Source organism: Podarcis melisellensis (genome assembly GCF_964234715.1).
Source record: "Podarcis melisellensis genome assembly, chromosome: 2".
NCBI lineage: Eukaryota > Metazoa > Chordata > Lepidosauria > Squamata > Lacertidae > Podarcis > Podarcis melisellensis.
In genome coordinates this window covers 113,336,872-113,349,587 of record NC_138529.1, presented here as the reverse complement: position 1 = coordinate 113,349,587, position 12,716 = coordinate 113,336,872, and the positions used below count along the sequence as shown (strand labels likewise).

Below are 12,716 nucleotides of genomic sequence, written 5' to 3'. Positions count from 1 at the left end.
TTCCACACTCAAAACATTCAAATGGTTTTTCCCCTGTGTGAGTTCGTTGGTGTATTCTAAGTTTTCCACTGTCACTGAAGCTCTTTCCACATTCAAAACATTCAAATTGTTTATCTCCTTTGTGAGTTTGTTGTTGTATCCTCAATTTCTTTGTTTCCCCCCATAAATTCACATGTGGCTCCATAGAATTCTGACTTTCATCTTCCTCACCTGTTTGGGAGTCTGGGAGGAAAGAGAATCCTAAGAAGAGCCTGCTGGATCAGGCAAAGGCCCACCTAGTCCAGCATCCTCTTCTCACAGAAGCCAACCAGATGCCTGTGGGAAACCGGCAAGCAGGATTGGAGCACAAGAGTCTTCTCTGCCTTCGTGTGCTTTCCAGAAACTAGTATTAAGAAGCGTTATTGCCTAGACCATGAGGGCAGAGCAGAGACATCAGTCTTATCCTTTTCTTCAAGCTATCCATGTTACTGGCTGTCACTGTCTCCTGTAGGATGGATTCCATAGATGAACTCCTGTAGGATGGATTCCATAGATGAACTGGCTTCTCGAGAGCCAGTGTGGTGTAGTGGTTAAGAGCGGTAGTCTCTAATCTGGGGAACCGGGTTCGCGTCTCCGCCCCTCCACATGCAGCTGCTGGGTGACCTTGGGCCAGTCACACTTCTGTGAAGTCTCTCAGCCCCACTCACCTCACAGAGTGTTTGTTGTGGGGGAGGAAGGGAAAGGAGAATGTGAGCCGCTTTGAGACTCCTTAAAGGGAGTGAAAGGCGGGATATCAAATCCAAACTCTTCTTCTTCTTCTGTTTATTCATCTTTTGCAGCCCTTAAAAGCTGATAAATGTATTATGGCCTAAGCTTTTGTGGGCTGCAGTCTGACAAAGGGGACTCCTGATCAGGAAAGCTGGTGCCACTATAAACTTTTAATTGGTTTCTCCCCTGTGTGAGTTCGTTGATGTCTTCTAAATGATCCACTATCACTGAAGCTCTTTCTACAATCCACACATTCAAAGGGTTTCTCCCCCGTGTGAGTTCGTTGATGTATTCTAAGTTCTGCACTTCGACTGTAGCTCTTTCCACATTCAATACATTTAAATGGTTTCTCCCCTGTGTGAGTTTGTTGGTGTATTCTAAGTGTCCCACTTTGACTGAAGCTCTTTCCACACTCAAAACATTTAAATGGTTTCTCCCCTATGTGAGTTCGTTGATGTTTTCTAAGTGTCCCACTTTGACTGAAGCTCTTTCCACAATCCACACATTCAAATGTTTTCTCCCCTGTGTGAGTTTGTTGATGTTTTCTAAATGCTCCACTTTCATGGAAGCTCTTTCCACACTGCATACATTTAAATGGTTTCTCCCCTGTGTGAGTTCGTTGGTGTATTCTAAGTGATCCACTGACACTGAAGGTTTTTCCACATTCCATACATTGAAATGGTTTTTCCCCAGTGTGAGTTCGTTGGTGTATTATAAGTTCTCCATTTCGACTGTAGCTCTTTCCACATTCAATACATTTAAATGGTTTCTCCCCTGTGTGAGTTTGTTGATGTCTTCTAAGTGCTCCACTTTCATGGAAGCTCTTTCCACACTGCATACATTTAAATGGTTTCTCCCCTGTGTGAGTTCGTTGATGTCTTCTAAGTGATCCACTATCACTGAAGCTCTTTCCACATTCTATACATTTAAATGGTTTTCCCCCTGTGTGAGTTCGTTGGTGTCTTCTAAGTTTCCCACTTGTACTGAAGCTCTTTCCACATTCAATACATTTAAATGGTTTCTCCCCTGTGTGAGTACGTTGGTGTATTCTAAGTGATCCACTATCACTGAAGCTCTTACCACACTCCATACATTTAAATGGTTTCTCACCTGTGTGAATTCGTTGGTGTATTCTAAGTGCTCCACTTTCACTGAAGCTCTTTCCACATTCAATACATTTAAATGGTTTATCCTCTGTGTGTATTCGTAGATGACTTCTAAGTGTTCCACTTCGACTGAAGTTCTTTCCACATTCAATACATTTAAATGGTTTCTCACCCGTGTGAATTCGTTGGTGTATTCTAAGTGCTCCACTTTCACTGAAGCTCCTTCTACATTCAATACATTTAAATGGTTTCTCACCCGTGTGAATTCGTTGGTGTAATTTAAGTTTCCCACTTTCACTGAAGCTCTTTCCACACTCAAAACATTTAAATGGTTTCTCCCCTGTGTGAGTTTGTTGATGTATTCTAAGATGTCCACTTTGACTGAAGCTCTTACCGCACTCCATACATTTAAATGGTTTCTCACCCGTGTGAGTTCGCTGATGTATTCTAAGTTGCCCAGCGGTACTGAAGCTCTTTTCACATTCAATGCATTCAAATGGTTTCTCCCCTGTGTGAGTACGTTGGTGTATTCTAAGATGTCCACTTCCACTGAAGCTCTTACCGCACTCCATACATTTAAATGGTTTCTTACCCGTGTGAGTTCGTTGATGTATTCTAAGTGCTTGACTATGACTAAAGCTCGTTCCACACTTCATACATTCAAATAGTTTCTCTCCTTTGTGAGTTTGTTGTTGTATCCTCAGTTTCTTTGTTCTTCCCAATGAATTGACAGGTGGTTCCATAGAATTCTGACCTTCATCTTCCTCACCTGTTTGGGAGTCTGGGAGGAAAGAGAATCCTGTTAGACTTTCAAGACAAAAAAGGAACTGAACACATGTCAATCCCTATCTGCACCTTCTCTCATTTTAACAGTCTCCAAACTCCACTGTTCTCTCTAGGTTCCAATTTTTTTTGCAAAGCAGATGAGATAATGGCAACAGCAACCCCAGAGCACTCCATTCACACTTAATAAAGCATCATCATTTTATAATACAAATCAATGGTGGAATTAGCTTATTAGACACATCTCTGTATTTTTCTTTTTCAAGTGAGGAAATAATCTCATTCTCGAGTAACAGTGTCTCCTTTGTGAAATCAGTAAAACTTAAGTGCTGCATGTAACTGTAGAAATATTGCAATATATTGGAACCTAAGAAGAGCCTGCTGGATCAGGCAAAGGCCCACCTAGTCCAGCATCCTCTTCTCACAGAGGCCAACCAGATGCCTGTGGGAAACCGGCAAGCAGGATTGGAGCACAAGAGTCTTCTCTGCCTTCGTGTGCTTTCCAGAAACTAGTATCAAGAAGGATTATTGCCTAGGACCGCGAGGGCAGAGCAGAGACATCAGTCTTATCTTTTCTTTCAAGCTATCCATGTTGCTGGCTCTCACGGTCTCCTGTAGGATGGATTCCATAGATGAACTATGCTTCTGTTTTTTCATCTTTTGCAGCCCTTAAAAGCTGATAAAGGTATTATGCCCTAAGCTTTTGTGGGCTGCAGTCTGACAAAGTGGAATTTTGAGCAGGATACATGATGCCACAGGGACGTGGGGACAGGTGAGGCTGTTGATCCCTTATTTTCAAATCTGAAAGTTGACATCTATGAACCAGCATGTTTAGACCTTCCAACCCCAGTGCTGGGGTGGGGAAAAATAAGAGCACAAGAAGAACATGCTGAATTAGCAATGAGATCCATGAAAAAAGAACCTTCTGATTGTTCTTTAGAAACCCTCTTTAAAGAGCAGCCAGTGGGATCATTTATCTCTAGATCAGGACTCCTATCCCATCTCAGCACTGTGCTGATTCCTGCTGAGATTGGAGTTAAAGGATCTCTCTAAGGGATCTTTAAGGGACGCGGGTGGCGCTGTGGTCTAAACCACAGAGCCACGGCTTGCCGATCAGAAGGTCGGCAGTTCGAATCCCCGTGACAGGGTGTGCTCTTGTTGCTCGGTCCCTGCTCCTGCCAACCTAGCAGTTCGAAAGCATGTCAAAGTGCAAGTAGATAAATATGTACTGCTCCGACGGGAAGGTAAACGGCGTTTCTGTGCGCTGCTCTGGTTCACCAGAAGTGGCTTAGTCATGCTGGCCACATGACCCGGAAGCTGTACACTGGCTCCCTCAGCCAGTAAAGCGAGATGAGCACCGCAACCGCAGAGTCAGTCACTACTGGACCTAATGGTCTGAGTCTCTTTGTTGGCTTTGTGAACTTATTTTCAAATTTGCACCAAGGGTGTACCACAGTGTCTCCATAGAAGCTTAGGGACGGACAAAATTACAGGGTGTCAGCTCTGTGAATCTCAAGCCTCTCGTGCCTCCGATGACAGAGCCTGAGAATGCAAGAGATGGGATTCGGTTGGAATGTGAAGCAGGGGAGGAGCAGCCAAGCTGCAGCAGGAGCAAAGAACAAAGAGCAGGAAGAGGGGGTGCCGGGGGGGGCACAGACTGTTATCTCCAGTTTGAGCTCTGACACAGAGCCCCTGAAATAGCCTGTCCAAAAAATCGTAGGCTCGAGAGAATCTGCAAGAAGAGGGGAAAAGAAAGCGAAAGTGGGGGGTTCTTTGCTGGAGGACTCGACAACTGCAAGCTGGGATGAACAGGCCGAAGACTGAGCTCCACAGTGATTTATGAGTTTGAGATAATTACTACTGGAGTTGTCTTACGTCTGCGCGGGAGAACCAGGCCATTACACAGGGTAGCTATAACTTATTATCCCACTCACTCACTCACTCACTCACTCTCACAAACAACCCCAGTCTGTAAGATTGGCAATTTTGCACAATTTGCTTATAATACCAGACGCTCTTGGACTTTATATGCCCAATCCTAAGTGCAGAGCCTCCAGCCCCAGGAATTGTGTATCATGATAACGGGTCCTTTGTCCCTTAAGCCCACCAAACTGGGGAGGTGCATGCATCTATTGTGTTTTGATGCTGGTGGAATGTATCACTCTGACCCTGTCTATAACAAATAAGAGTTCATTACCATCAATTATTCCTGCCGTGGAAATAACAGCTAAGATTTCAAAGCCTGGAGGAAGAAAATCTGCCCCCACTACTTTAGGAAAAGGATACAAGGAACAAAGAGCTGCTTTGGAGAAGGCCTCACCCCTTCCTTCTTCCTGTCAGGAACTTCCTTCCATTTGTCTCCTCTCCATCTTTTCCTCTTTCTCCCTCCACCTTCCATCTATCCCTGTCCCCATCTGCTCTCCCCTGGAACTCACCAGATTTCTCCAAGGGTCCTGGGAGGGAATGCTCAGAGGTTGTGGGGAGGGATGCGGGAGACAGCCTGACCAGGTCAACCGTCCATCTTCCTCCTTCCATTCTGGCCAGGGTTGCAGGTTCAGTCTCAGCTAGGTTTGCAGGTTCAGCTTCCTGAGGAGTGCAGAAGCCAGAGCAAGTTGCAGCTTCCTGGGAGGGAGGGAAGAAGCAGCCACGGCTGTCTGAGAGCCCCTGCAGGGATTCTCTGCCCAAGACATTCTGCTGCCCCTGGAGAAGCCCCAATTGGGCACCCCCTTCCTAAGATCCCCCACCCATTTTCAAACACCTTTGGCAATTCCTTTCACCTGCCTGTCCCACCTCCCTTCCTAAGGCTGGCATGGTATGCACATTAGTGGCCTGGGAGTAGACCCCATAGAACTTAAGAGTTAATCTACAAAGGACTGCTCTGAATACATGGGTTGCCCTTGCATGGAGAAGAAAGAATATTCACCACCAAAGGTAAACAGAAACTCCATGTCGAGAGGCAGTGGACCTGTGACCTCCATGTGCTGGAAACCCAGGTGAGAGGGCGGCACTTACCTTTCCCAGAAGCCCCTCAGTGTCTGGGAGCAGGGTCTGGTCTGTCCCCCTTGCTCTCCCACTGGGCCTCCGACTGGCATCCGCAGCTCCCCTGAAGGAGAGGACACCTTCCCCGGAGTGGGGAGGACTGGGAGCCTGTGGGGTTTCCCACCCTGAACGAGTGGGCTGCATCGTCTTCAGGAAATCCTGCTTCTGGGCATCCCAGTGCTGCTGCGGCTGCCCCTCCTCTGCCTCCTGCTTAATTTGACGTAAATCTGCTTGAGGCAGAAGATCCCTGATGGTCCCAACTTGGCCGGCAGGAGGTTTCCTTCCTTTGCACTCCAGTCTCTCCCTTTGAATGGGTCTCCTGGGTCTCTGCTCTTCCATTTTTACACCACTCTGCTGGAAAAGAAATAAACACATCTCCTGATCTGATCATAGGATGAAGATCTCTCTCTGTCCTGGAGAGAATGGTGCCTAAAGGGCCCTTAGAGATATAATAATAATAATAATAATAATAATAATAATAATAATAATAATAATAATAATTTATTTATACCCCGCCCATCTGGCTGGGCCTCCCCAGCCACTCTGGGCGGCTTCCATAAAAAACAAAAATACAGTAAAATATCACACGTTAAAAACTTCCCTAAACAGGGCTGCCTTAAGATGTCTTCTGTAAAAGGCGAAAGATTTATACGATCTGACTTCCAGGTTGGCGTCATTGCCGAATGGCGGACTCTCTCCGAGCTCCGGAGGAAGTCTGCTCGGCAGGGGTTGGGTCCCGCCGCGCCGGCGACGCGGGGACCCTCAAAAACCATGAGTGCAGAAGCCCATGGACCTGGTGACTCGGCGGGCACCGTTTGTGCCCCCCACCCGCGAAGGAGCCTTTTTAAAGGCTCCGGAGCGGGGGATGGGGGGTGGTGTGGTGCTATGAGTCCTCCACTTCCCCTGCCGAGCGAAGCCGCATGCCATTTGACGGAGAGCACTGACTTCTTCCATTGAAAATTTGGACTAAAAATAACAACCCGTGAGTAATTGGGAAATCGGATCTATAAGGGGAAATTTTTTTTTTTAATTTGGAACGAGCGGGGGAGGTGCAAAAAGGAAGTCCGTCTCCCCCCTGTTGTAGAGGATTTAAAGCAAGGATCTGTCAACTAAGATCGAGAGAAGGGTCTGTTTTTTATTGATAAAAGTTATTAATTTCACGATGGAAAATTACAAGATTGTGCTGGAGGAGAAAAGTGGATTGTGTGAGCTAAAGTGCAACCCCCCCGGGAACCGGGAGAGATCTGTGAGAGAGCCTGGTGAGGAGATATAGAGATTTTGACAGCTGTCAAAGTAGCTGTCAAAGTTGGAGAATAAAAAGAGAACTTTGTTACGATGACTTTGCCAGTTAGATTCGTTACAATTTGGATATAAATTGTTGAAAACAAGGGATAACAAGTTAGTCTGACTTTTGGGTGTGATTTGGAAGGAAACTAAGTTACCATAATCCCTCTAGAGGGGGCTTTGGGACACTACAAGAATCGCTGTAAGTGGAAAAATACTCATGGAACTGAATAGGACTTTTTATCTCCTGGGAAAGCTGCAAAAACGAAACATTATTTTGTCTACAGAGGTCTCAACACTAAAGGAGACAATAGATATACCTATTGAAGAATGGAAGGGACTTGACGCAAGTTTTTGTTCCTGAATAAATAAAGCCTCTGTAGAGGAACTAGAAGCTTTTGGAATTAGAATGTTTTTGCAGCGGAGCAGGAAAAGAAACCTGAGGAAAGTGAGGAAAGAGAACAACAAGAATTGGACTAAGCAGGAAGTGGGAGCATTTGGGACATTCAGATTTAAAAGGATTAAGAAACAAAATTTGAGTTTTACTCTTAAATATAGAGATCTGGATGGAAAAAAAATGGACCTTCTTGAGATAGAGCTTTTCCAAGACTGGGTGTTTGAAACTAAAGACTACCAAAAAGACGGCAAAGACTACTAAAAAGACGGCAAAGTGGAGCTGAGAGAGATTTGGACATGGATGTGGGGCCTCCAGGCTGACAGCAGATAGATTGATGGACATTGGGGATCGAAACCAGGAAAGGGGGGAGGGAAATTCGGAATCCAAAGGGTGTAAAATTATATTTTGAACTATTTTTTTTTCTTTTCGTTCTGTTCTGTGTATTAAAGAGGGGAATTCGTGGAAGGGAACAGGGGTCGATCTTAGGGGGAAAAATTTTTAAGTTGAAGGATGGTGGAATATAGAGGGAAAGTGGTCATATAAGATGAATTAAATTGAACATTGGGTCAATGATAATAAGCTTAGAATTTGGGGTAAGAACTTGTGGAACTAATTTAATGGAAATGGAATACAAGAGGGGGTGGGGTGGGGAAGTCCTGGAAAGATGTTAATGAAAGTAAGGCCTAAATGCAAATGTTTCTTTCTTTTTTTTCTTTTTTCTTTTATATTTTGGATTTTTCTGGAAATTTCAATAAATATGATTTAAAAAATAAGATGTCTTCTGAATGTCAGGTAGTTGTTTATCGCTTTGACATCTGCTGGAAGGGCATTCCACAGGGCAGGCGCCACTACCGAGAAGGCCCTCTGCCTGGTTCCCTGTAGCTTTGCTTCTCGCAATGAGGGAACCGCTAGAAGGCCCTCGGCGCTGGACCTCAGCGTCCGGGCAGAATGATGGGGGTGGAGACGCTCCTTCAGGTATACTGGACCAAGGCCGTTTAGGGCTTTAAAGGTCAGCACCAACACTTTGAATTGTGCTTGGAAACGTATTGGGAGCCAATGTAGGTTTTTCAAGACCGGTGTTATGTGGTCTCGGCGGCTGCCCCCAGTCACCAGTCTAGCTGCCACGTTCTGGATTAGTTGTAGTTTCCGGGTCACCTTCAAAGGTAGCCCCACGTAGAGTGCATTGCAGTAGTCCAAGCGGGAGATAACCAGAGCATGCACCACTCTGGCGAGCCTACGTACCAGATGGAGCTGGTAAACAGCTGCCCTGGACACAGATTTGACCTGTGCCTCCATGGACAGCTGTGAGTCCAAAATGACTCCCAGGCTGTGCACCTGGTCCTTCAGGGGCACAGTTACCCCATTCAGGACCAGGGAATCCTCCACACCTGCCCGCCTCCTGTCCCCCCAAAACAGTACTTCTGTCTTGTCAGGATTCAACCTCAATCTGTTAGCCGCCATCCATCCCCCAACCGCCTCCAGACACTCACAAAGGACCTTCACCGCCTTCACTGGTTCTGATTTAAAAGAGAGGTAGAGCTGGGTATCATCCGCATACTGATGAACACCCAGCCCAAACCTCCTGATGATCTCTCCCAGCGGCTGCATGTAAATGTTGAAAAGCATGAGGGAGAGGACAGAACCCTGAGGCACCTCACAAGTGAGAGCCCAGGGGTCTGAACACTCATCCCCCCCACCACTTTCTGAACACGGCCCAGGAGGAAGGAGCAGAACCACTGTATGACAGTGCCCCCAGCTCCCAGCCCCTCAAGACGGTCCAGAAGGATGTTATGGTCGATGGTATCAAACGCCGCTGAGAGATCCAGCAGAACTAGGAAACAACTCTCACCTTTGTCCCTAGCCCGCCAGAGATCATCAACCAGTGCGACCAAGGCAGTTTCAGTCCCATGGTGAGGCCTGAATCCCGACTGGAAGGGATCCAAATGGTCCGCTTCTTCCAGGCGTGCCTGGAGTTGTTCGGCAACCACTCGCTCAATCACCTTGCCCAAGAATGGAAGATTTGAGACTGGGCGATAGTTGGCCATCGTGGCCGCATCTAAAGATGGGTTTTTTAAGAAGCGGTTTAATAACTGCCTCTTTCAGCGGGTCTGGGAAGGCTCCCTCATGGAGGGAAGCATTCACCACCCCACGAAGCCCATCACCCAGTCCTTCCCGGCTAGCTTTTATGAGCCAGGATGGGCAAGGATCCAGGAGACAGGTGGTTGGTTTCACTCGTCCAAGCAGCCTGTCCACATCCTCGGAGGTAACAGATTGGAATTGATCCCACTCAACTTGACTAGACAGAACTCTAGCACTCTCCCGCCCCGGCCCTGCTCCCACGGTGGAGTCTACTTCTTCCCGAATCTGAGTGATTTTATCTGCAAAAAACTTTGCAAAATCATTGCAGGAGAACATGTGGCCCGTACTGGGCCCTGATGTTGCAGGTGGTTCCGCTAAGTTGTGAACCACCTGAAAAAGTCTCCTGCTGCTGTTTTCTGCAGATGCAATAGAGGCGGTGAAGAAATTCTTCTTCGCTGTCGCTATCGCCACTTGGTAGGCTCGACGTTGAGCTCTAACCTGTGTCCGGTCAGATTCGGAATGAGTTATCCGCCACCGGCGCTCTAGCCGTCTCAACGATTGTTTCATTGCCCTCAGATCCGTGGAAAACCACGGGGCTGTCCGGGCTCCATGCAATCGGAGAGGGCGCTTCGGAGCCAAACAGTCAATAGCCCTGGTTAACTCCGCATTCCAGCGGGCCACCAGGGAATCGACTGAAAGGCCATCAACATGGGATAAAGCATCCCCTACCACTCTCTGGAAACCACTTGGATCCATTAAGTGGCGGGGGCGGACCATCCGAATTGGTCCCACCTCCCTGCAGAGGGGGTGGGTCGCAGAGAAGTCCAGTTGCACCAGGAAGTGATCTGACCATGGCACTTCTTTCGTTTCGCTTTTACTTAGTGTCAGATCACCAACATCCATAGAGGTAAACACCAGGTCCAAGGCATGTCCGCGGCTATGGGTTGGGCCAGACTTATTCAGGGACAGCCCCATGGAGGCCATGCTTTCCACGAAGTCCCGAGCGGCCCCTTGTAAGGTCGTGTCGGCATGGATGTTAAAATCCCCTAGGACGACCAAGCTAGGTGTCTCCAGGAGAACATCCGCCACAACCTGAAGCAGCTCGGGCAGGGAATCCTTGGTGCAGCGGGGAGGTCGGTACACCAAAAGGAATCCTGTACTGCCCCTATTGCCCAACTTCCAGAACATGCACTCGGAAAACTGGGTCTTCCCAATAGGACGCCTGGTGCAAACTAATGACTTCCTAAAAATCACTGCAACCCCCCCCTGCCCACATGACCTGGGTTGCTGTGCGTAAGAGAAACCTGGTGGACAAGCAGCGGCAAGAACAGGCCCATCTGCTTCATCCAACCAAGTCTCTGTTACACATGCCAGGTCAAGTCCTCCATCCATGATCAAGTCATGGATGGCAGTGGTCTTATGAATCATTGACCTGGCTTTGCACAGCAGAACCTTCAGGTCATGTGGGTATCCCTTGCTGATTCTAGTATCCATCCGGTCAGGACCAGACCCGGAGGCAGGGATAGCCACTAAACCTGCCCCCTCTGTAATGACATGGTCTAATCTTAGCGTAACTCCTCCTCCTACCCGTGATCACCGAGATCGGTTGCCCCAGTGCATCCCCCCCGTGGAACATGCCCCAGCCATTTTGTGGGCTGGGGTCCACTCCCCGGCAGCCCTGACCCCTCCCCCTAAGAACAAAACAACACCTTAAACAAACAAACAAAACCAATAAAACAATACAAACAAAAAATGTAAAAATTACAAAAACATCAAAATAATAACAATAAAAAATTCCCCAAGCCCAACCAAACATCCATCCCACCCCCACCCCCCACATACAATTTTTTTTAAAAAAAAACATTTTAAAAACACTCTGCCCCTCTGGCAGTAACAACTGTCCTAGTGAGGCCTGTCAGGCCCCGCCCCAGGCCAGGTAGTAAGTGGCAGGAAGGAGCAGGGCCCTCAGGCACTCACTCAGGGGAGTCCTCCTGGGCAGCAGGCAGCAAGCACCAAGCAGTCCTTGTGAGGCTTCAGGCCCCGCCCCAGGCCAGATGGTAAGTGGCAAGAGCAGGGCCCTCAAGCACTCACTCAGGGGAGTCCTCCCTGAGAGAACTTTTAAACTCCAATTTCAGCACAAATCAGCACAGTGCTGAAATTGGGTGAAAGCCCTGCTCTGGAAATAAATGATCTCTCTGGCTGCTCTTTAAAAAGGATTTCTAAAGAACAATCTGAAGGGTCTTTTTTCCACAGATCTCATTGCTAATTCAGCAGAGTCTTCTTGTGCTCTTATTTCTCCTCCACCCCAGCACTGGGGTTGGAAGGTCTAAACATGCTGATTGTGTTTGCAAGACTTGTATGTATGCTAGATGTATCAGGAGGAGAGAACTCCTGGATCTACAGAGTTAATGTTCTCAAGAGCCTATGGACATAAACTGCAATGAGATTTCCCTTTAATTGCTTTGAGATTTTTTCCCTTAAAAATACGAAGCAGTATAGAAATGAAATGAGTAATAATCTGAACATGAATAGCTAATTTCAATTTCGCCTTCCTCAGTCTTTAACAATACTGTCTTCAATGTTTTTATTATCGTTAATTCATTTCCATATGCCACACTTCTTAAGAATCCTCCTTTCCTCTGCATTCTCAAAACTGTCACCCACTTCAACCCTCAGCCTTCATCTCAAAACTCTGCTGCCTTACTAAGGTGGAAATAAAACCTTTAACGAAACAGGCTTAAGCCTCTCTCACTTATTTACACGCAGACACAAGAGGTCACTAACTTTGATAGCTTGGGAAAAGATCAGATGCATTCTCTGAAGTATAGATCTATCAGCTGTTTTAATTGCCGTGACAGATCAACAGAACCTCCATGTGTAGGCACAGTGTACCTTGATTTGGGGCAGGCAAAAGAAGCCATTTCCTTGCGAAATGAACCTGACGGACATCATTGCCACAAGATGCGGTAATGGTGGTGGCGGCAAAGAGAGCTTTAAAAGGCGACCAATTCACGAAGGAGGACAATAGGTTTATCAATGGCACTGGCAGAGGAAGGGGGGGCAGGAGGGGCTGTAGAGTGAGAAGGGCACCTCCCTGCTACACTGCTCTTCCATTCCCCCCTGCCTCCCCTTCCCTCTCCGCCGTGGGGAGGACTGTGGAAGAGGACGGGGCTCCCTGCAGAGGGACAGGGAGAGGGGCGGCAAAAGCCCCAGCTACGCCGCTGATCCGTGAGCGACTATATGCATCGTCCATCGGGAAGCAGCAGCTGCCTTGGACCCCT

The 12,716-nt window shown here is 47.4% G+C and overlaps 1 protein-coding gene across 1 annotated transcript; it reads right to left on the bottom strand.

Moving 5' to 3' along the window:
• Window positions 1–800: 800 nt before the first annotated feature.
• On the bottom strand, window positions 801–12,609 carry LOC309364453 (uncharacterized protein). The gene is made up of 4 exons (XM_081901770.1): window positions 12,220–12,609; window positions 5,649–6,029; window positions 5,072–5,258; window positions 801–2,634 (listed from the first exon to the last, which is right to left on the bottom strand). Exons 1-4 carry the CDS (start codon window positions 12,247–12,249, stop codon window positions 908–910), a joined length of 2,325 nt encoding a protein of 774 aa, XP_081757896.1. The 5' UTR covers window positions 12,250–12,609; the 3' UTR covers window positions 801–907.
• Between the last annotated feature and the right edge of the window lie 107 nt (window positions 12,610–12,716).

Excerpts from the sequence above, each read along its gene's own strand:
- LOC309364453 (XM_081901770.1), bottom strand. The coding sequence starts at position 12,249 with ATGCATCTGATCTTTTCCCAAGCTATCAAA. Across the intron at positions 6,030-12,219 it reads TCTTTTCCCAAGCTATCAAA|CAGAGTGGTGTAAAAATGGA; the intron begins GTTAGTGACCTC and ends TTTCTTTTCCAG. Across the intron at positions 2,635-5,071 it reads AGGACCCTTGGAGAAATCTG|ACTCCCAAACAGGTGAGGAA; the intron begins GTGAGTTCCAGG and ends CTTTCCTCCCAG.